The sequence below is a fragment of the Danio aesculapii genome, chromosome 3 (genome assembly GCF_903798145.1).
Source record: "Danio aesculapii chromosome 3, fDanAes4.1, whole genome shotgun sequence".
In the NCBI taxonomy this organism is placed as follows: domain Eukaryota; kingdom Metazoa; phylum Chordata; class Actinopteri; order Cypriniformes; family Danionidae; genus Danio; species Danio aesculapii.
Window position 1 is genome coordinate 43,764,148 of NC_079437.1, and position 23,836 is coordinate 43,787,983.

Here is a 23,836-nt window from a genome sequence, read left to right on the forward strand (position 1 = left end):
CAGCGGAAAGGTTGACGAGATTTGGGGGGGGGGGGGATTTTCAATGTTTTGTTGTGGTTTTAGACTGCCATCTTGTGGTGATGGTGGTAATTAGTTAGTCAATACAGACACGGCGTGTAGTGTGTATGCTGCAGCATGTGTTTGTAGACAGAGAATGCTAAATATACAAAGTGACAACAGAGTAATACTACAGTTCAAATCTGGAGTGATTTAATGTTTTTTCTTAAAGGAACTGATACTTTTGTTTAGCATAGTTACGTAAATGAAATATTTTCGTAGCATTAAATAAGCATTTCTGAAGCCTGACATGAGACCAGAGACTAGAATAATGATGCTAAAATGTAGCTTTGAAATACAGGTATAACATTAAAAAAGAGTAAAATAGAAAAGAGTAATAAAATTAGTGTTGCGTGATTTAATCGTATCTCAATCGTAATCGCGATGTCAGCCTGTGCAGTTATCTAACGGGAAAATGTTGAGATAATATTAAATAAATGATAACACATACTTTCTGAGAAAAATTTCTTCAATATCCGTGCTACTAATCAAACAAATAATTGTTGTTATGTTTATATATATATATATATATATATATATATATATATATATATTAGGGATGTCCAGAGATCCAATCGCGTGATAGAAAATTGGGCCCAATATATATATATATATATATATATATATATATATAATATTCTCATTTTTTTTTAACACATCTATAGTTATGCGGTGGCACAGAGACATTTTTCTTACTTCAAACAGAAATGAACGTGTCTCACCTTGTTGCAGAGACTCTATTGGTTAAATGCCGGCAAAGTAGAACACGGAAGCAGCTTGAAGCGGAAAGCGCGAGTATGTCTGCGGTCTGGAGGTATTATAAAGTTGATGACGAAAACATTGCCATAGCAAACTGAGATATTTAAACTTGGGATTGTCTGCCGGGTGTTTTAAGTTGAGCTACTATTTGTTTTTATAATAGATTTTTATATTTACTGTTGCACTAATGTCCAAAAGTGAAGAATTCATGTTATTTATTACTTGATTGTTCAAGCTACCTCACAGAAGTGCTCTGGTTGTTACCAAAGTTGTTGAAAATTAAAATAAAGTGAATTAAATAAAATAAGGAATATCCTGGATTTGTTTCTTCGCTCTTCTTTATTCTTTTTTATGTATTATAGAAGTATCTGATCAGGTTTCGGTATCGGTAGATACTCAAAATCAAATTACTCTGACTCGAGGGCAAAAACACCTAATCGGGACATCCCTGACATGTATAAAACAATAATAACAAGCTTAAATATTGTTATATTTCATTTAATAATTGCAAGTATATGAAAATAAGTTTACATTGATGCAAATATATTATTTTAAAACCTTTCTGGTTTTACAAATACACATTTCAGCATTAATAATTATCTGCGCAATATTGACCTCAATAATCACATATAAAAGTTTTTAAAGTATTTTTTTAATTTAAAATGTAGTTTTCATTGGCATTAGATTAGCTAAAAACTGAACTAGTTTATATTATAGCTATTTTATTCCTATTAACACTAATTAAAGAATTAGCAATGCAAGTAAACTGATCCAGGGGGAATTATGTGCACTATCAATTATTTATTCAATAATTTATTTATTTGACACACATAAACAACTAAAAATAACTTTAGCTATTGTAAAAGCCCCATAAAAAATAGTCACGACAGGAAAAATCTATCAGAAAAAATCTGTAATGTTGATCCCTGAGGCTGTTTACATCATATATATATATATATATAATATATATATATACAGAATGCAGTGAGATATGAACTTGTGTACAATTGAACTATTGCCATGAACCGTATCAGGACAACAAAGCCTAAATCTTTCGATGCAGTACGTTTGAGAATTAAACTCTGTCTTTGTGTGTTTTTCCCTGCAGCTGGCAGGTCTAGGGAGACGCAGGCAGCATGGCTGAACTTAGACGCGACAGCACCAGCAGCCTGCAGCGCAAGAAGCCACCATGGCTGAAACTGGACATTCCCACTGCTCAGGTGTCTGTGGATGAGGTTCCTGCTTTTGTTCCGGTACAAATGCCATTTTCTGTCTTATTAATGTCCTACACATCTACACTCACATGTATGTACATACATATGTGCGCCTATATATGAAGATTACTTGTATTTTTTACTAAAAAAAGTAAAAATATGAAGACCAGAAAGAAAAAAACAATATATATATATATATATATATATATATATATATATATATATATATATATATATATGTGTATATATATATATATATATATATATATATATATATATATATATATATATATATATATATATATATATATATATATATATGTGTGTGTATATATGTGTGTATATGTATACTTATATGTATGTATGTGTGTATATATATATTGTGCCGTGCAGGAGTTGCACTTATTACTAAGCCATACTTACATGCTATTTCAGACAGAATGTTCAGAGTAACACAGTGAACACTATAGGGAACACGTCACAGGTTGTCATTGTTCAAAAATGAACCAATGTGAATATAAAACCAACTTCACCTCAATAAAGCAAGCTAGGTGGAATATCGCTATTTACTGATGTTTTGTTGTTAAACTAAGTAAAAAATCTACATTATCGATGCTGTAAAAGGTCCCTTATTAAATAGAAAATAGTCACATCAATCTTTCACTGGAGGATTTCAGTGGCTGAACAACACTTCTGTGCATATAACCCATTCATAACAACACAATCTAGATCAGCTTTGCGTGACTAAAATAGTTTTAAAACAGAACATTACCTGTCTAAGAGAAATCCTTCAGCCATGGTGTTGTCTTTCCTCCAGCGTGCAAAAGTAACTCCAATATTGATTCAGAATTTTAAAAAGTTTTGATTCAGCATTTGATTTTACCGCTGTCACTCGTGTCCACATGACCGTGGCCTGCATGAATGCGCAAAAAGTATCTGCGTGAACGGCTAAAGATATACAAATCCACATTTGTTGACAGACAGTTTGGGCTACTTATAAGAACTATGGGGATTATCAGCCTGACAAATTTTAACTGGATAAACATTTTTTAGTCTTATGCCTTACCCAGAATATAAAAATACATATAAATACATTTTGATCATTTACTTCAAACATTACTATTCAAATGTGACTAGAATTTCAACCAGCACAAGCAAAAATATTTCTGAACACAAATCCCCTACTGCACCTTTAAAACATATTATTAAATATACTTCTTTTTTGTAAGGATAAATATTCCAGGGCTATGTATCCCAAAAAAATAAGCTTTTACTGTCAAAGGTTCTTTAACTGCCTTTTAATTGCATTGAATCATTTCAGGTTATCAATTGTTCCTATGTTTTTTCTCCCACAGCCGGTGAAGAGGCAAGGTTTCCACCGCAGTGCCAGTATGCCAGTGGAGACGTCTCATTTCCACTCTCCTCAACGGGACATCATCGACCATCGGCGGGCAGCTTTCCAGCGCCAGTCTTCAATCACACAAACCATCAAGAGGTATGAGAGGAGTTACATCGACTCACAAACACACAAGGTCTAAAGTGTATTGTCTTTACCAAAGGCCAAACTCTGGTCCAAAACATAGTAAGCAGACTTCATAGACTTAATCTGCCTAAGCAAACCACTGAATAATAGCAAAAGTTAGCTTGTGTTGGCAACATATTGTGTGTCTTTTAAAAAGTCAGTCATGTTATGCAATAAGGCACCCTCAGGAAACAAATTAATCCAAGATATAGCGCTTTTACAATGTAAATTGTGTCAAAGCAGCTTAACATAGAAGTTCTACACTGTAAAACCCAAAAAGTTAAGGTAACTCAAACCATTTGAGGAAACCTATTGCAACAAACCATTTAAGTTCAAAAATGTGTCCTAATGAGTACTGTGAACTTAATCCATTTGAGTAAAAGAAGCAATTTGAACACAGTAAAATGAAGAAACTCAAACCAACGAAGTACTGTAAAACCCAATAAGTTAAGGCAACTCAAACAGTTTGAGGAAACCGATTGCTACAAACCATTTGAGTTAAAAAAAAACTTAATCTATATTAAGTACTGTAAACTTACTCCATTTAAGTTGAAGTAATGAGGTATTTAATTAACTCATTACCTTCAACTCTGAGTTCAAAACTCTTTTCAAATGAGTAGAATTAACTTTCAGTCAATTTTGAGTTAAGTACACTCATTTCATTTGATAACGTTGACTGTTGGTTTTTACAGTGTAGTAAACTGTCCAGTCCAGTTTTCAGAGTTGAAGTTCAGCTCAGTGTGGTTAAAATTTCACTGCTAAAAGTCCAAACACTTGAAAACAAATCCATTGATGCGCAGCTCCACAAGTCCTAACCAAAATGATGATTGAATCAAAATTATTATCTAAATAGAATTTGGGGAATGCTTTAGATTACATGATAAGTTTGGGGGAGCAAGGGGGTAACAAGCACCACTTTAAAGGTGCCAAAGAATGAAAATATGGAAAGGCAAAGCTGTATAGTAAGAGTTCATTGCATGAAAATGATTCACCATGAGCCTCAAAAACAATTGTTTCCTCCTTCTTACGTAAATCCTGTGAGTGTAAAATCCTGGACAAAAACAGGGACTCTTATTTTGACATTGGGACTGGCATTATAGAACTCTCAGGTAATGCAACCAGGCATTGAGTGTCTTATCTCATCACAGCTTTGTTATTTTAATGTGTATATTGTGAAGTTTTCTGCATATGTTTGTAATGAGGCAACAAACACATGTAGACTGCTCAATGTTTAATGCATGTTTATGCATCGTGTCATATCACATAGCTCTTACTCTGATTTTTCTGGAGTGAAAGGACGGCAGTGAACTTCAGAAACATATTTGATGTGTTTTCATATATATCAAAGATTCAAAATACAACTAAATACATCACTGTCTGTCACTTTTGTTGAATATAATTATAATTTAGCCAATATATTTTATCCATAACACAACTTAGGAGCAAACCTCTATTTAATTTGATTCACTCACTCCTTCAGTTGAAAATACAGTCATTTAGCAAGTAATCTACATTTGGCCAGTAGGTTATTTTATAAATGAAAAAAGACAAAATTTTCTCTGTAATTACTGCACAATTATATTGCTCTGTGTTGTTACATGGTAGCAATGCGCGGGTTGGGTATTTAAAATATACATTATGAGTAATTGTGTGTGGATGAGATTAATTATTAATGATTTTTGCTTCGTATTATTTAAACACATTCCTGCAACAAGCGGTGCTAGCGAAGGCTCATGTACTGCAGTTGGCCTTGTTTTGAAGGCGAGGCAGAATTGCCTAAATCCTGGCACAGTAGATGCTACTCTGTTTTTGCACAGTACAAAGAAAAAGGCCAGGTAAACATAACATAGCTGGCGTTTAAGCTGAAGTGGCACCATTTTTGTTATCTTTTCCCGTATCTGTAAAAGCTAAAAGTTCTAATTATTTTTACATTGTGTATCTATTCGAAAAGGAAGAAAATGTCCAAAGACAAACTTTTGTTTTTATAAATGAATGTTCATTTAAAACAGTTACGTTAGCGTATTATTTTACTATCAGAGATGCGCAGATTAGCTCAATGAATCTGCTGTTAATAACGAACTATCCACACTGACCTATCATCATGCTTAAAACAAAGAATTAGAATTATTAAAGTGATGATCGGCTGTGAATATAGATATCAGATACAATTATATGTGCGAGCGGGTGGCGGGTGGATGATTAGTATGAAGCCGCAGATTCAGGTGACATTTCAGCTGATCCGTACATCTCTATTACATGGTCTGTCCATTAATTAAACAATAACCAATTTTTTGCCCCCACGCTACGTTCCACATCAAACAAATTCCTACTGAAACAACTGTATTTACCAATGAAAAATCATCAAACTACAATAAATGTGACCACAGCTTTAGAAGGCAGCTTACTGTGTTTTGGAGCAAAGCTACATCTGAGTTTCAGCCTTGTAATAGATGTTACGAATGGTTAAAATGTGCAGTATTGATGCTGCATACTTCATCTTGTGTTTGTGAACTGTGTGTTGTTCTGTCGTCAACAACTATGGAGCTAATAATATGCCAAAACAATCTGAATTTGAATTGTGTTCATTTGAATTATTGACAATTGTAATTTAATAAATCTGATTTTTATATACTGTTAAAAATTGTTTTGAATTTAAATTTCTTAGTTTGAATTTCATAACTTGGTTATTGAACATCTGAAATTTAGGACAACAGATTTTTTTAAGGCTGAATTTTTTATTGCCGTATTTTCAAACTTTCGATTTTTTTTGTGTTCTGAGTTCCTAGACTGCAGATATCCAGTTTGTAAAAATATAGTTTCAAGATTTCAAGATGAAGAAATTCAGAACATCAAATTCAATATCCTAAAATTCAAAACCAGAAATTCAGAATAGCTAAAATAAATGTTTTTTTTTTATCTACATATAGCCTTATGTAAAATTAAACTCATATGTACTTTAGCTCTAAGTACAGGGAAGGCTGGTTTCGGTCATTCAAATTCAAAACAATTTTTAACGCCGTATAAAAAAATCTGATTTATTACATTACAATTGTCAATAATTCAAATGAACACAATTCAAATTCAGATTGTTTTGGCATATTATTAGCTCCATACAACATTGTAGCACCTATTTGGTTGCAAGCCAAAGTTACCAGCATCTCTCATGATTTGTTTGCTGAGATTGTTCTTGCGTTGAGATGTGACAGGAATGTGCATGTGATTCCCAGCGCCGGAGGGTCTGAAATTCCTCATTTCATGCCTCCATTTCATGGCTGATAAACCAAACGTGAAAAGAACTAGTGTCCTTGTGCCTGTTTACATGGTTTGTGCTTGAAGAACGCCATTTTTCAGCCTTGTTTTGTGTATATCTGTGACTAGCACATGCCTCTCACTCACATGCTCCTCATTAAATCTGCACACTGCTGCACTGATAATAACTGTCACGCTTTTGCTTATCTTGCTTTGCTCTTGTTGATTCGTTTCCAGTTCTGCTCACTCTCCTTCACTCTGTTCTTTTTATCTTTTTCTCTTCTGCTTCTGCTCTCCGTCTCCTCGTGTCGGGCCACAGCAGCAGGAGGGTGCACTTTGAGAGGATTAACACTGTGCCCATTAAGGGTCATCGTGCAGGGCGGCATGGGTTCAGACGGCATCAGTCTCTCTCCAGAACCCTGCTCAGGTACAGCGGGCCACAGGAGGCCTGGCGAGGGAGCTCTAACACACACAATGCCACAGCATGTAATAATGCCACAGCTTGTAATAATAGCAGCCATGGCCACATGTCATTTTTGGTTCAAAGCCATTTACAGTACAAACTACACTGAAAAAGGGCTTTTCTTAGAGTTTTTGTCTTGTTTCTTGTCCAAATATCTAACAATTCTTAAATCAAGAAGCATTGTATAGACTAGAAAAGAATATTGTTTTGTTTCAAGTCAAAATTAAGTGAGTTTTTCTTAAAACAAGCAAAATAATCTGCCAAAATGATCATTTTATTTCTGAAAACAAGGCTGGTTTTGCTTATCTAGTAAATGCTTCTTGACTTAGGAACCTTTAGATATTTAGACTAAAAAGAAAGACAGTGTAAATGCTAAATTTTCAGCTTTTAAGGTGCACATTTAAGTTAATAATATGCTTTATTTAAAGTTAACAGGAGTACACAGATGTGCATTTTGCAAGTATACCACCCTTTTGGGGTATTTTAAATAATAAATTAACAGAATTGTTAAACTTATAAGCATTTAACATGCCAGTGATCCAATCAAAGACAAAATTTACTACATTTGTATTTATTTTGGCCAGGCTATGTTAAAAATTGCTATTATCAGGCCTAAAAAAGTTATCAAAATGAATGCAATCCTAAGGAATTACAGACAATATACAGTAATATACAGTGCTCAGCATATACAGTATAAGTACACCCCTCACAAATCATATTTTAAACTCAAATTCAGCTATAATTATATTTGTGCAAATACATTAGATTAGTCAGTACTGAAGCTTATCAAACAAAATAACCGATATATTTATATATTTTTATTTCTATTTATATATATATATATATATATATATATATATATATATATATATATATATATATATATATATATATCTGTGCTTCCCACAGGTTTGAAATATACTTGTGGTAGCCGAATTGAAACACACTTTTTACTCACATCTCATAAATAGTTAACTATATGTGACAAACTTGAATGCCAAAGCATTTTAGATATGTATAGAAAATAGCCTATGTAATATTTTAACATCATCAATCAGCAAACGAGACATAAATGGCAGAAAAAGGAATAAAAAATAGAATATCTCTAAAAATTATCATAATTACGAGATTAAAAGAAAGTTGTAAATTATGTGAAAGTTAAGATTAACCATTACTAATGGTGTAAGGTATATTTTGCAGCCAGTTTGGACCAGTCATTTCATCCCCTTTAAGTATATACTAATGTTTTTCTGAGTTTAGATTAAAGAATTAATTATTGAATGTTTCTCTCGCTCTCGCGACTGTGCGTGCGTTGTCAGCTGCAAAGCCAAGCTAAAGTGGGCCTAAGTAGAATGGTTATGCAAAAATGCATATGAGTTTTAGAAAGCGAAAGCAAAAGTTGACTCCTAGACATTTAACGAGATTTAGAACCCCGGGCAGGTGGGATCGAGTCCCAAAAAGGCGCATCTCAGTGGGTCTGCATGCGGAGCAAGTAAGACTGTCTGTGGGAGTGTTGTAAACTTAAAGAATGTAAAGGATATTATTAATAGTAAAAAAATAAAAGTGTCACTAAATATACTTCGGTGGACGTTAATATACCTGGGCAGTCTATGTGTGGGAAGCACTATAATATTAATTGCAAACCCATCATCCTTCATGGAGTTGGAGCTTAGCAATATCAAAAAGAGACAGTACTGACACACAGCCTTCTGGATCGGCCATGTTTTGACTGAATCACCACACAGACCTCCAGTCTGAAACAATCACCCAGACTTACGGTCTAGACTTTTATTCACTTCAGCACACCACAGTCAGATGCTGTGAATGAGTGTCCTTCTCCCTCAGTGGATGTTAAGTGGAGATAATTTTATGGTAGTGTCTTTACTCTGTAAAGTTTTTTTAGTGGTTGTTTTCCGTTCAAGTGGTTTGGATTCTCAGAATGTTTCATGCCTCGCATACCTCCAGTCTTCTGTCTTTTGTTAGGAACAAATAAGGATTCTCAGCGTGACATGCATTCACTGTCTCTGACTGTTAAAATATCAATACGGCTCATTGTTACCATTCTTCTCAACTGATTCAAGCTTATCAAATTCCAGCGCTTCAGAGTGCTTTATGAGCCCACGGCATATTCACCTTCAGTGTTTTTCTGCAGTTTTGACACTGTGCCCAGACTGGCAGGCTTTATGTTTTCTTTCAGATGAAACAGAGTTAGCTGCAATTTGAGTCATGTTTGTTGCCATCTGCAGTGAATCAGAAAGAGAGTAGATTGCCATCCATGCAGTTCTGGTCCAGGTTTTCTAGTCTGCCCTATTTATAGCCACCCTGGCTGTGTGTGTGTGCTGTACAACAAAGAAAATGACAGCTATTACAGTTATTAATTAGAAAAAAACAACAACCACTTAGAAACCACACATAACTACTCGGAACCCCCTAATAACTCATATAAAACCTCTCAGATTATTCTTCCAACTTCTTAGGAACCACTCAGAACACTTTAGCAAGACTCTAAAAACCAATAAGGACATCCTACCAACACATTATAAACCACTGAACATTATAGCAACACTTTAAAATCTAGATGGTCAGCCTACCTTAAACCTCCCAGAGGAACCTAACAACTCATTCATAATCACACATAACATTTTAACAGTACACTATAAACGGCACAGAACATCTTAACACCTCAGAAACCACACAAAGCATTTTGGCGACATCTGAAACAACACTCAGGAGACCCTAAAACACATTAGAAACTACACAGAACACTTGAATGCCCGAAAAAGCACCAGAACACCCTAGCAAAGCTTTTGAACAACTACTCTGGACTAGGGCTGCATGATTAATCGAAGACAATATTTATTTTGGCTGTTATCTAGCTCTGTAATCAGCTGTAAATGTCATGTACCTGCTTTCAGATGGGGCAGTGTTTACTACAAAGAGCGATAGTTGACTGACTAGCAAATGGTTACAGACAATTTCATTGGCGTGATCCTGAAATCAATCTATTTATAGCCACCCTGGCTGTGTGTGTGCTGTACAATGAAGTAAATTACAGCTATTACAGTTATTAATTATATATAAAAAAAAAAAACACCTTTGAAACCACACAAACACCACAACACTACTCGGAAACCCTTAATAACTCCTAATAAACCTCTTAGATTATTCTACCAACTTCATAGGAACCACTCAGAACACTCTAGCAAGTCTCTGAAAACCAATGACATCCTACCAACAATTTATAAACCAATGAATACTATAACAACACTTTAAAATCCAGATGATCAGCAAACCATAAACCTCTCAGAGGAACCTAACAACTCCTTAATAATCACACACAACATTGTAACAATACATTAGAAATGGCACAGAACATCTAAACAGCTTAGAAACTAGGGCTGCACAACATATCGTTTTGGCATCGATATCGCAATGTGTGCATTCGCAATAGTCACATCTAGCTTTTGCAAGGTGAGGTTGGGATTATTATTGTTGATCAGTAATGAAGAATTTACAGTGTTAACATCTTTAGAAACAATACGGAACATCATAACACCTTTAAAAAGCCACACAGAACATCTTAGCAACACCTTAAACAACACTCAGGTGAGCCTACATCGAATACTTTAGCAATGCCTGAAAAAGCACCAGAACACCCCAATGCTGTGTTTACATCAGATGCGGAACACGCGGATAAATTGCGCTATTCGTGCGTAAATAGACGCGTGAACATTTGAGTTTACTCGCTTCATTTGCGCATCAAAATCCGCTTCATTCGCGCGTCAAATTCACTTCAGAACAGAACATGATTTGCATCATGGGCAGGGCTTCTTAATGCTTCTGCAATCATTCAGCGGTGCTTCTGACTGAGCCGAGGCCAGTTTGATAAACTCTTGTCTGGTGTCGACAGGAGGATTTTCCCCCGGGACACTAACAACAGGCGCTACGTCATAATCACGCCACCCACAAGAGCAAGCTCCTGATTGGTTAACGCGGCGCGAATGTTCGCCGAAGTACAGATTTTCTAACTCGAGCGATTCGCAAGGTTCGTGCGTCAAACGTGCAAAACACTCAATTCGCGCCGCGCCATTCGCGCAATATGCATAATTCGTGCCGTGCGTATCGCACCGCAGGATGTCTATTCGCGTCCTTGCATTGATTTAACATGTAAATCACTCGCGCTTGACGCTTCCGCGTCTGATGTGAAAGCAGCATAACAATGCTTTTGAACAACTCTGTACAAGGGCAGCACGATTAATCGAAGGTGATTTTTATGCGCATTCTGGCAGTAAATCTAGATCTGTGATTAGCTGTAAATGTCCAGCAGCTGCTTTCAGATGAAGCAGTGTTTACTACACAGAGCCATAGTTGACTGACAAGCTACGCAAAAGATTCCTGGCGATCTTGTTGGCGTGATCCTGAAATCAAAGAGATTTGTTCTGTGATTTGGCAGCTGTTTGCATGGATTTTTAGTGAACTATGACTCTTGTGTTACGATCTTAGTTGATGTAGAGTAGAGACCACAGGCGCATCCCAAATCACGTATTTATGCACTGTTCGACGCCATTTTGTAGTATAAATAGTGTAAGTAGTGCGTTCACACTGAAACTCTAAAAAGAATAAGTGCACTTTAGATACCCGGATGATGCACTTATTCAACCAGTAAAATGAAGTGTGAAATGTTGAACGACCGCAGCTTTGCTCACGTAGCGGAAGGGGCGTAGCTTTCAGGTGCTCATGTTGGATTACTTTATTTATTTTGGATTGCGAAAGCAGTTTTCACCTACAAGATCGATTATGCCGCCTCCCGATGATGACTGCGGTTATGTGGTTACACGTAAGGCAGGTATTATTTAGTAGTTTGGTTATTAATTTCGCTAGTTTGGCAACCGACAAACGTCATCTGGGAAATAGTTTGAATTACCGCTTAGTAAAAAAACATTGGTGTTCATTTTGAACGACACTAAATACATATACTATGCTGTTGAGAGTTTGGGTGCATAAGTACATAGTGGATAAGAGCATAGTGTATAGTGTGCCATTTAGGACGCAGCTCACAACAGAAATAAATCATTGGTGGTGACTGGTGTGCAACGGCAGTAAAGGAACACTCTTTTCCACAACCTGACTGGCTAATCATTTAAAGCATCAAAGTCAAATGAAGAAAAAGAGAAGTTGCTGCTGATCTGAAAGCATGTGAAAATGCCACATTTATTGACAAATTTTTACTCCTAACTCACAGCATAAATTCAATCAAGCATTTGAAATAAATCATTCTCTAAAATGATTGTGTAGTTGTGCATTTATTAGTCACGTTGATAAATCCAAAATTGCTAAATCCTCTGCCCTTTTTGATTTTCCATCTGTGTCTCTTCTTTGTGTTCGTTTCCTCACAATACTGTTTTCAGGCCTTTGGAGAAGATTCACTATTGATCACAGATGTGTTTCCCTGACAAGATGTGCTTGAGATTCCATTCAATTAATCATGTAGCCCTACTCTGGACACACTAGAGACACCTCAGAAACCACTTAGTGCATCATACCAACACATTAAAAACCACAAATCCCTAACATCTGTTTAGAAACTACTCGGTACTAACAACACTTGAGGTGCTGTATACACTAGTGCATTGTTTTCAAAATGGTGTTTTAGGAGAAAAAAGCTTCTTGTCTAGACTGGTATTTTCTCCGTCCACACTATACAACCAAAAACACATGATACATGAGCATTCACATTCACTGGGCATATACTTTATGTATTTTGCAGGCATCTGTACTTGCAGTCTTTATGTCATAGTCATATGAGAGTGGCTTGACAAATCAGGGAACGATATGCAAAAATCCAGAAGTCCAGTCAATAAGCGATTGTAGATAGTAAGCAGTAAGTAAGTAATGTGTATTTATATAGCTCAAATATCGTGTATGGTCATACACCCAAAGTGCTTCACAATTATGAGGGTGGGGGGGGGTCTCCCTACTCTACCACCAGTGTGCAGCATCCATTTGGATGATGCAATGGTAGCCACAGGACAACTGTGCCAGTGCACTCACCACACACAAGCTATAGCGAGGAGTAGAGAGACAATGATAGAGCCAATTTGGTAGATGGGGGGGATGATTGGGAGGCCATGATGGGTAAAGGCCGATGGAGGGAATTTGGCCAGGACACCAGGGTTACACCCCTACTCTTTACAAGAATTGCCATGGGATTTTTAATGACCACAGCGAGTCAGGACCTCAATTTATCATCTCATCTGAAAGACAGCGCTCACTGACAGTATAGTGTCCCCTTCACTATACTGGGGCATTAGAGCTTACACAGAGCGCAGGTTGAGCACCCCCTGCTGGCCTCACTAACACCACTTCCAACAGCAACCATGTTTTCCAATGTGGTCTCCCATCCAGGTAATGATCAGGCTCAGCCCCGCTTGGCTTCAGCGAGAAACTGGTCTTGGGTTGCAGGGTGATATGGTTGCACCTCCATTTTCTAAAACTAAAACAGGGTCTTTAGTGTTTTCAAAAAACTTTCTGTTTTCCTGGGTCAAAGATGCTGAAGTAGTGTGGATGCCAGCCATAACTGTAATCAAACTTGTCTTTTAAACTAAAATGCACCTTAGAACTATCCTGAAGACCCCAAAGCACCTTAAAACATTACCTCAGAAACATTCAAACCAATTTAAACCTCTAGATCATTATAACAACTCCTTAGACAGGCCTGTAGCCAGCCTGTGAAAGGGGTGGTTCTTTTTTTCTCAAAATAGTGGACTTTTTTACAGTTATTTAATTATGAAATTTAAATACGGAATTTAGGCGTCATTTTAAGTGCTATTTTTAGCTAAGTAGTAAAATATTTCCTAATTATTTAGAATAAAGAAATTTGACAAATATTTGTTTAAAATACAAATTTATTATTAGAATAAAGTTTTAAATTAAAAACTGTAGCCTGCTGTCATTTATTAGTTAAATAACAAACTGGCCAGCACATTCAGCTTTCCTCATTTGGCCATTTAAATAATAATAAGAAATCAAAACAAAATAATAATAATAATAACAATAATAACAAAAGTACATTTTAAAATTCATGGATAACAACAATAACCAAAATAGTATTCCAATTGATTTTAATATGGGTAGCTTTTGGTGCTTCACACCTTTTTATTGATCATATTTTGTCTCAAGAATAAGGTCCAAGATTTATAATAAAAGTGACTTGTCAAATGTTTTCTTTATTTAAAAACAACACAGTAGCGAAAGATGACTTCACTCATGTCAGATGTTTTCTTGCACAGCTGGATGTTGGACTCTTGAAAAATAACTGTTAGCATTGGCCAAAACTGATTAACTGAAGTCGCGCCAGGATTCCACTTGGTCTTAAAGCTTTTTTGATGGGTTATTTTTAATATTTACGAATGCATAGCTGTCAATATAGGACAAATGAGCTCATAAATGGTACAAATTCTGGACCTTTGTCACCCGAACCCCCCTGGCTACACCGTAGAGCAAATACACAACCATAAAACCACTCAGAACACCTTAAAAATGTGTCCGATTAGTACTGTGATGGTTAATTCTGTATAAAATTCTTCCAAAATTAGCAATAACTGTAGTACTGTGATGTTTTGGCAGAAACAGTGGTTACCAAGACTGACCACTACTCCGTTACAGTCCTGTACTTACTGTTTGGTGTCAGTACTGCATTTCTGCACAAGAGTGATTATTTTAGCGGGTGAGGCTCCACTTGCTGGACAGCTGAGCTTTTGAGTGTATTTATTTTATACTGGTCCATATCGATTTATCAGTACGGCTGAAACATGAGTCATTTCTGAGCTTGAAAAACATGTCAGCCTCCTGACATTGTGAAGCAGATGTTTCTCTAGTGTATTTAGTGACACAGCCAAGCAGCTGTGCGGAGGACTCCCACACCAGCCTAATAATTCCCTGAATGTGTGTGTATGTGCATTTGGTTTCATTTTTTGTGACAGGAAATTAGCCAAAGCCAGTAGCGTGCCTGTGAAGCATGTCTGGGCTTGTCCCGTGTCTATTTCTTCAGAAGTCTGTCACAGTTACCTCACCAAACTTTCCTTGATCTCATTTGTACACAACTGGGAGGAGGCAGTGTGACATACATTTGTGGAAACTACCAGCGTGCCATCCAGTTTTTTGGAGTTTGCGCACACAACTGTAGGGAAACACAAGAGAGAGTCAGTCAGGGATCGCATGTGATCTCCGGATGAGTGAGCTTGAGCTGATCTTTGGGTTGTGTCAATCGCTCTTAGGGGCACGGCGGACTGGTTTGGGGTCAGTAAGGACGGCGACGCCACGCAGAAATGGCAGAGGAAGAGCCTGAGACACTGCAGCCTGCGCTACGGCAAGCTGAAACCTCAGGTGATCCGTGAGATGGAGCTTCCCAGCCAGGACAACATCTCCCTGACCAGCACGGAAACCCCACCGCCTCTATACGTACCCTCATCCCAGCATGGCATGCAGAAGGTACCAGATGTTTAGCAATGCTGGAGATTGTGTGCACCTGTTCTCTTTTAACCATGCACTTTTTACCTTTTTTCCCCAGATTGTGGACCCGCTGGCTCGAGGACGTGCATTTCGTATGGTGGAGGAGGTAGATGGATACAGTGTGCCCCAAACACCCATCACGCCCGGCGCTGCATCCATCTGCTCCTTCAACAGCTCACGCTCAGGCCTGAACCGCATCCCGCGCAGACGCAAGCGCGAGTCTGTGGCCAAAATGAGCTTCAGGGCAGCAGCAGCTTTGGTCAAGGTGAGCACACGAGCACTTATTATGGACATCTTTTGTAATGATTTGAGAACACTTAGATGTAAATATGCAGACAAATATTGCAAATTAGCCTGCAAATATTGATCATTTTCTGCAGAGCGCATTAGGGCTCAATTAATTTTTTGGCAGTGCTGGTTCTGGAGGCACTTTTTCCCAGAATGATTATAGGTAATGTCTTAATTTAAGCATTAAAAGCCAAGTTTAATGCAAAATATTGTTATGCGTACCTACAAATATTTAAGAATTTGGAGAATTTCCATAGATCATAAGGAGACAGTTTGCTTTATAGGAGTAGGTGGGGATAAAAATGTATTTTGGCAAACATTACGACTCATATTATGACTAAAACATTACGACTTTATAACTCACATTTGTCATAAACAGTCCAATCTGTTAAACCGACCTAATATTTTTTATGAAAACAACATAAATTTAATACTGAACAGTTCTAAAATATATTTTACTTGCGTAATCTTTCACTTTGAAAAGCGAGTAGTGTCATGCTGCGGTGGTTCATCAACAGGCGTGCATAAAATGCTTATTAGTTCAATTCGTAGTCTGTTACCGATTACAAATTACATTATAAAATTGTAATCAGAATTGTAATCTAGATTACTTAATTTTGGTAATGGATCACTTTTAGATTACCTAAATTATCCTCTATATTGGTGGAGTAATGCAGAAGGGTGAGGAGGCTGTATGAGTGCTGTTATTGGAGAATATCGCACAGCTATCAGCCAATATATATATAGTCAGAATTATTAGCCCCCCTCAATTATTAGCCTCCCGGTTTATTTTTTTCCCCAATTTCTGTTTAACAGAGAGAATATTTTTTTTAACACATTTCTAATCATAATAGTTTTAATAACTCATTTCTAACTGATTTATTTTATATTTGCCATGATGACAGTAAATAATATTTGACTAGATATTTTTCAAGACACTTCTATACAGCTTAAAGTGACATTTAAAGGCTTAACTAGGTTAATTAGGTTAACTAGGCAGGTTAGGGTAATTAGGCAAGTTATAACTATCGTATAACTATTGTTTAAATTGTTCTGTAGACTATTGGAAAAAATATATAGCTTAAAGGGGCTAATAATTTTGACCTTAAAATGTTTTTAAAAAAATTTAAATCTGCTTTTATTCTAGCTGAAATAAAACAAATAAGACTTTCTCCAGAAGAAAAAATATTATCAGACATACTGTGAAAATTTCCTTGCTCTGTTAAACATTATTTGGGAAATATTTAAAAAAGAAAAAAGAATTAAAGGGGGCTAATGATTCTGACTTTAACTGTATATTAATTATCTATCATTATAGTCTTATACTGCTTGATATGCTATGCTGACTGAAACGTGTCTCTTTTTTTTGTATTTTAAGGGTCGCTCGCTGCGTGAAGGTACATTAAGACGAGCTCACAGACGTAGCTTCACTCCTGCTAGCTTCATTGAGGAAGATGTGGTGGACTTCCCAGATGAACTGGACACTTCATTCTTTGCTCGGGTAAGCAAGCCTGCTCATTTAACATTGGGAAACTTTTCTTTTTATGTGCATTAAAACTGGGACCAATCAGCTATTTTCAAAGACTTGATTGTTTTTATGCGGTCCATCTTCCTGCTTTGTTTAAAACCAAAAAATCACATTCACATTTTCCCCCTTTATTCTACATCATTGTTTCATTTCTGCTAAAAACATTATGTTGATTTACTTGTTTTAAGCCCCTCCCACAGAAAGGGCTCTGATTGGTCTGCTGGCTCAATATTTGTTCATACTGGCTAACAGCCTAGTGCACATTGGGGCGGGGTTTAAGTTATGTACATCTAAGGGATTAGTGATGTCACAAACCCAGAAAGAAGCTCACAGCTGTTTATTTTATACCTTAAAAAGTGAGTTCTGTTAAAGAATGTGTCTTTAAGAGCTGTAAATGGGATGTTGTTTAAACTCAAGCAGCAACATCACACATTAACTAAAGTTAAAACCTTGAAATCATAATAAGGGATGCCTGTAACTGTGTCTGTCTTCAGGACATCATGATGCAGGAAGAGATGTCCACCTTTCATGATGAGGTGTTTGAGTCTCCGTCAGACTCCACCATGAAGGATGTGGACAGTAAACAGCTGGATGAGTCTGAACTAACAGGCAGCGCACTGGACAAGAGCGAGCTGGAGAAGAGTCACTTAATGCTGTGAGCCTCACTTTATATTTACATACCTGTCAAGCCTCCCGTTTTACTGTAATTCTCCTTTATTTCACAATTCTATCGCGCTATCATCTGGTAAAGGTATTTTCCTGTATTTCTTCCGTATTTTTAATCGGTCTATGAGAGGTGGCAATAAACGTTAAAGAGACGATCCTCCCTTTACGCAATTCATACCGCCGAACCACCAGGGGATGCACGTTGCTCTTAAATGTGAATCCGTTCTGTGCTTTCATTTTATTTAGGCATGAAAACACTTTGAAATAAAATATAAAAACAGCGGGATTCCCTTCTTTTCCATTACAGGCGCCATTGTCTCTCCTATGCAATCTTTAATTTATGTAGCAGTGAGTGACTGTCAGACGCGTTCCATAGTAACAAATAGATGCTGTTTTCCCAAACAGATTCTGTACACGTGATTTGAAGCTGAGCGAAAGTGGACACTCTGGGTTTAGGCTGTGTGTTTGAACAGACATATACACAATAGTAATAATAATAATAATAATAATAATAATAAACATATTACTGACCATGGGGGGTGGGGGCTATCCCTTAATTTCACATCCCAATGTTGACAGGTATGCATTTACATGGTGCCATATTTACACAGCCATCATAATGTAATACAAGAAAGAGATCCTTAGATCCAGAGCAACCCCAGACACTTTATTTTCATTTTTTGTTTGAATTCAGGTTGTTAAATATTAGCAATAATGTTTTAAATTATTACAATAAATATATATTTTAAAAAGGTTGTATACATATTTTTGAACTGTTTTACAATATGGTCAATGTAATTGAAAAAATGACAATTGATCATTGATTAGGCTGTTGTAATGAAAAAAATTGTAATGCCTAAATAAAATATTGATTGTATTAATAAAAGTAATATATTAATAATATTACATTTTATATTAACTATATTAACTATTTTATGTACAGTTATTATTTAATATTAACATTTTAAATAAGAAATTTAATTTAATATAAAAAAAATTTAATTATTTTTCAAATAATTGAAATATTTTATTAAACATATGTTTGATAAAATCACTTTAGACAAATGCATCTTCTAAATGACTATATTTTATGCTGTAAATAAGATTATGTACAAAATTATGTACAGTTATTATTTAATATTAAAACTTTATGAATTTTAGTTTAATATTAAAAATTGTAATTGTTTTTAAAATAATTGAAATATTTTATTAAACATATGCTAAAATAGGCAGATGTTTATTTATTGAAAATGCAATGGAATTAGGGCAAGCTAATTCTTCTGTTAATTAAAAAAAACTACATAATAATACAAATATTAAATATTTTTTATGTAAAATAAATATTTTAAAACATTTTTTTTATAAAATTCTCTGAGCACAAGCAATTCCTTTGTATAATTCTTGTGTGTATTGCTTCTTCTCGTTGAAATACTGAATGCCTTCCAAAACAGCACACACAGAAAATATTAATAGTAAAAAAATAAAAAACACAATAATAATACATGCGTAATTAAATCAAATAAGATAATTATACTTTTACCATGTGTCTAACCACTGTGCCCTTAATCATCCACTAAAAATGCCAAATAATTTCCCCATCTTCTCTGATAAACATTCAATTTGTCAAGTAATCTATATGTCATTTTTACATATGCTGCTACTAGAGCTGTGCGATTAATCGAAATCAAATTGCAATCGCAATATAAAATATACAGTTAAAGTCAGAGGTATTAGCCCCCCGTTTGAAATTTTTATTTATTTTTTTTATATTTCCTAAATGTTGTTTAACAGAGCAGGGAAATTTTCACAATATGTCTGATAATATTTTTTCTTCTGGAGAAAGTCTTATTTGTTTTATTTCGGCAAGAATAAAAGCAGATTAAAATTTTTTAAAAGCCATTTACGGTCAAAATTATTAGCCCCTTTAAGCTATATATATATATTTTTAAGTCTACAGAACAAATCGTCGGTTTCCAATAGCTTGTCTAATTACCCTAACCTGCCTAGTTAACCTAATTAACCTAGTTAAGCCTTTAAATGTCACTTTAAGCTGTATAGAAGTGTCTTGAAAAATATCTAGTCAAATATTATTTACTGTCATCATGGCCTAGATAAAATAAATCAGTTATTAGAGTAGAGTTATTAAAACTATTATGATTAGAAATGTGTTAAAAAAAATATTCTCTCTGTTAAACAGAAATTGGGCAAAAAAATAAACAGGGGGCTAATAATTCTGACTTCAACTGTATATATGTAAACAAAAAGGATAAATAACATCTGTGGTGAAAGTGTTTCAAAACCAGTCCGCTATGCTTCAGAAATTTTAACTTGCTAGACTTTCTGCGATGGTGTCATGAGGCATCGCAGACATGGTATCGGTTGTTGTGAACTATGCCATTACACGAGAAGAAACAATTGAATTTTGTGTCACAACCTGGAAATCATGCCGAAATGGTGTGATCTGACCGGGACTTTATAATTAGCCAATCGAGTGAGCACACTTTTGTTCTGCCCAATCAGAATTGCTCAACTGAACTACGCCTAAACAAAAAAGAAAACTAACAGGAAAGCGCTGACAAATAGGATAATGACATCTTCTGCTTCAGAAGCATTTATAGACCAATTCATATCAAAGAAAAACAACGTTTGTAATATAGGAATATTTTGGTTTCAAAGTCTCAGACACCGAACCAAAACAGGTCATTTTTACGAGCTGTCACAGAATTTTTGCCTCGGCTTGGAGATTTTTGAGCTGAAGCTTAAATTAAATTAAAATCAGCTTGAAGCTTGAGTTAAATCGTAAATCACGATCGCAATATCTGTCAAAAAAAATCGCAATTAGAAGTTTTGCCCAAATCGCACAGCCTTAGCTGCCACCTTCCCCAGTTCCATAACCCATTCTTGAAATGATGGTGGATCTGCTTAACGCCATCCCCCCTTATAATGATTTGTCTTCCAATCATAATACTTATGTAAATCTTCAAACCAGAACCCAACACGGGCGGGTCTCTCGGTACATATATTCCATGACAAACTGAAAAGCAGCATCCAGAAACATCCTGTGCATTTTAACCCAGAATTCCTGTATTTTAGAACAGGACCACAGTGCATGCATCAAGTCTTCTACAGATTTATATGTTTAAATGGCAAAATATTAACCAGTCAGACATTTCTGCATGACTATCTAAACGGTCTGTTTGTAAATCAGGCCTCTAGAGCGTGGCTGGCGGAAGGTGAAAGAGAAAACGCCGGCGCCCCCTAAAATCAGACTGAAGCAGGAGGTGGTGAGTGTGAACGGTCAGCGGAGAGGACAGCGCATCGGCCTCCCCGTCAAGAAGCTCTTCGCCAGGGAGAAAAGACCCTACGGATTGGGCATGGTGGGAAAACTGACCAATCGGACATATCGCAAGCGCATTGACAGCTACGTCAAAAAGCAGATAGAGGACATGGATGACCACAGGTAAGAGTGAGCACTGAAATCAAGTCTACTGTTAGACTCTAAACATGCTTTTAAGAGACTGTGGGAGATTTGGGGAGGGGGGGGGGGGGGAGTAACCGATATTTGTCATCATACTTTTATTTGATCACCTTTAACCTTTAATGGGTAATGAAATACCTGGGTTTTTTATTTTTATTTTTAGGGTGTCCGCAGGTTCTTGAAAGGTATTAAAAGTTGATTAATCAATGTCGAGAAATTTAAGGCCCTTAAAAAGTATTAAAAATTCTTTGTAAGATATTACATTTTAAAGTTTGCCTGAATTAAATCTGCGAATATCAGGATGCTGTGTAGTTTATGAAATCAATGAAATCCTACTAGATTTGACATCATGCTGCTTTGTTTACTGGAGTTACCAAGGCAACACCATTATTTCTGCAGTTCTATAGCTGCCAACCTGCTGAATTAGCTAGATTTAATAGATTTTTATTCAGTATATGAATAATGTTTCAGTTTTGGATTAGTTTCTTACATTCATATTTAGTAAATATACGATAAGGTAAAATTTCGCCAGTGTTTTCGGTTGAAAAGTGGTTATAAGGTCTTAGAATTTATGAAAAGAGTCTTAAAAAAGGTCTTAAAAGGTATTGAATTTCACTCTCGGATTCCTGTATATACTCTGATTTTGTACAGTTCACCGAAGACCACTTTTAATGTATTTTAAGATTATTCAATCAAATAATTCCATCATAATTTATAAGTACTTGACTATTTTCTGTCCCATTCTTGACCATCTCATCAGAAGCTCTGTTTGAATAGGCCAGGCACATTGTATATTCTTTTTTTTTTTTTTTTTTTAAAGATTTATTTTTGGCCGTTTTGCCTTTATTAGATAGGACAGTATTTAGACAGGACGCGAAGTTGGAGAGAGAGAGGGGGGTAGGGTAGGGAAATGTCGTCGAGCTGGGATTCGAACTCGCGACGCCCTGACGTGCTACTGCACCATATGTCTGCTATGATTGGCTAACAGTTTTGCAACATCTGTGGGGGCGGAGCTTATTCTCCCTATTACATCATAGTGTCGGTAATTCCAAAGCCTGTCATTTTGGCTTAATATAATATAATATAATTTGTTTTTATAGTAAGGGCAAAGTTTTGACTTCTGAAACTTACAAGATGTTTTTGTTGGACTTTGACCTCTTATAGGCCAAATTATCAAGGGAATTTTGGTTTCTCAGTTCATGACCCATTTAAAAACTGCAAATATTTTTGGTATTGCAAGTTTTCTAAAGGCAACACGGCGGCTCAGTGGTTAGCACTGTTGCCTCACAGCAAGAAGGTTGCTGGTTTGAGTCCCCTTTGGGTCAGTTGGCATTTCTGTGTGGAGTTTGCATGTTCTCCCCGTTTTGTCATGGGTTTTCTCTGGGTGCTCCGGTTTCCCCCACAGTCCAAAGACATGCAGCATAGTTAAATTGAAACTAAATTGGCCGTAGTGTATGTGTGTGCATGTGAGTGTGTATGGGTGTTTCCCAGTACTGGGTTGCAGCTGGAACGGCATCCGCTACATAAAAAAAATGCTGGATAAGTTGGCGGTTCATTCCGCTGTGGCGACCCCTGATGAATAAAGGGACTAAGCCGAAGGAAAATGAATGAATGAATGAATGAAGTTTTCTAAATTGTTTTGTTTACCTATGCAAATAGTGCATTATTTTACTAATTTGCATACATTTCTCACACAAACGTTAAAATTCTGATTTACAAAAGATATTTTAAATATTAAATATCTTTTTTCATCACTATAATTCAGAAAATACTGCAAACAACTAGAGGAAATAATATCAAAATCCATTTTTAGAATAAAATGCATATAATTAGTTGCCGCAGTAGCCTAGTGGTTAGGGCAACTACATATGGTGCAGTAGCACGTCAGGGCGTCCCGAGTTTGAATCCCGGTTCGAGGACATTTCCCTACCCTACCCCCCCCTCTCTCTCTTCAAATTCATAAAATTCATATAATTAGGCATAATACAAACATATTCCTCTATAAAAAAACTTTAATTATATAGATAGGAATGAAACTGAGCAGTTTTGCGTATGTAAATGATGCTGAAGTGGAGACTTGAGAAGACTGCCTTTATTCTTA

General features: G+C 36.0%; 1 protein-coding gene across 2 annotated transcripts in view; it reads left to right on the forward strand.

Moving 5' to 3' along the window:
* The window catches only part of rhbdf1a (rhomboid 5 homolog 1a (Drosophila)), a 95,247-nt gene that overhangs the window by 55,739 nt on the left and 15,672 nt on the right, over window positions 1-23,836 (forward strand). Inside the window, exons 2-9 of one of the 2 annotated variants that reach the window (XM_056454066.1) lie at window positions 1,925-2,069; window positions 3,386-3,525; window positions 7,121-7,228; window positions 15,541-15,754; window positions 15,834-16,040; window positions 17,442-17,564; window positions 18,086-18,246; window positions 21,466-21,717. In XM_056454066.1, coding sequence (XP_056310041.1) covers window positions 1,953-2,069; window positions 3,386-3,525; window positions 7,121-7,228; window positions 15,541-15,754; window positions 15,834-16,040; window positions 17,442-17,564; window positions 18,086-18,246; window positions 21,466-21,717 — 1,322 coding nt within the window. In that variant the 5' untranslated portion in view covers window positions 1,925-1,952. The remainder of the gene's footprint in view (window positions 1-1,924; window positions 2,070-3,385; window positions 3,526-7,120; window positions 7,229-15,540; window positions 15,755-15,833; window positions 16,041-17,441; window positions 17,565-18,085; window positions 18,247-21,465; window positions 21,718-23,836) is intronic. The other variant, XM_056454067.1, reaches the window with a different exon arrangement.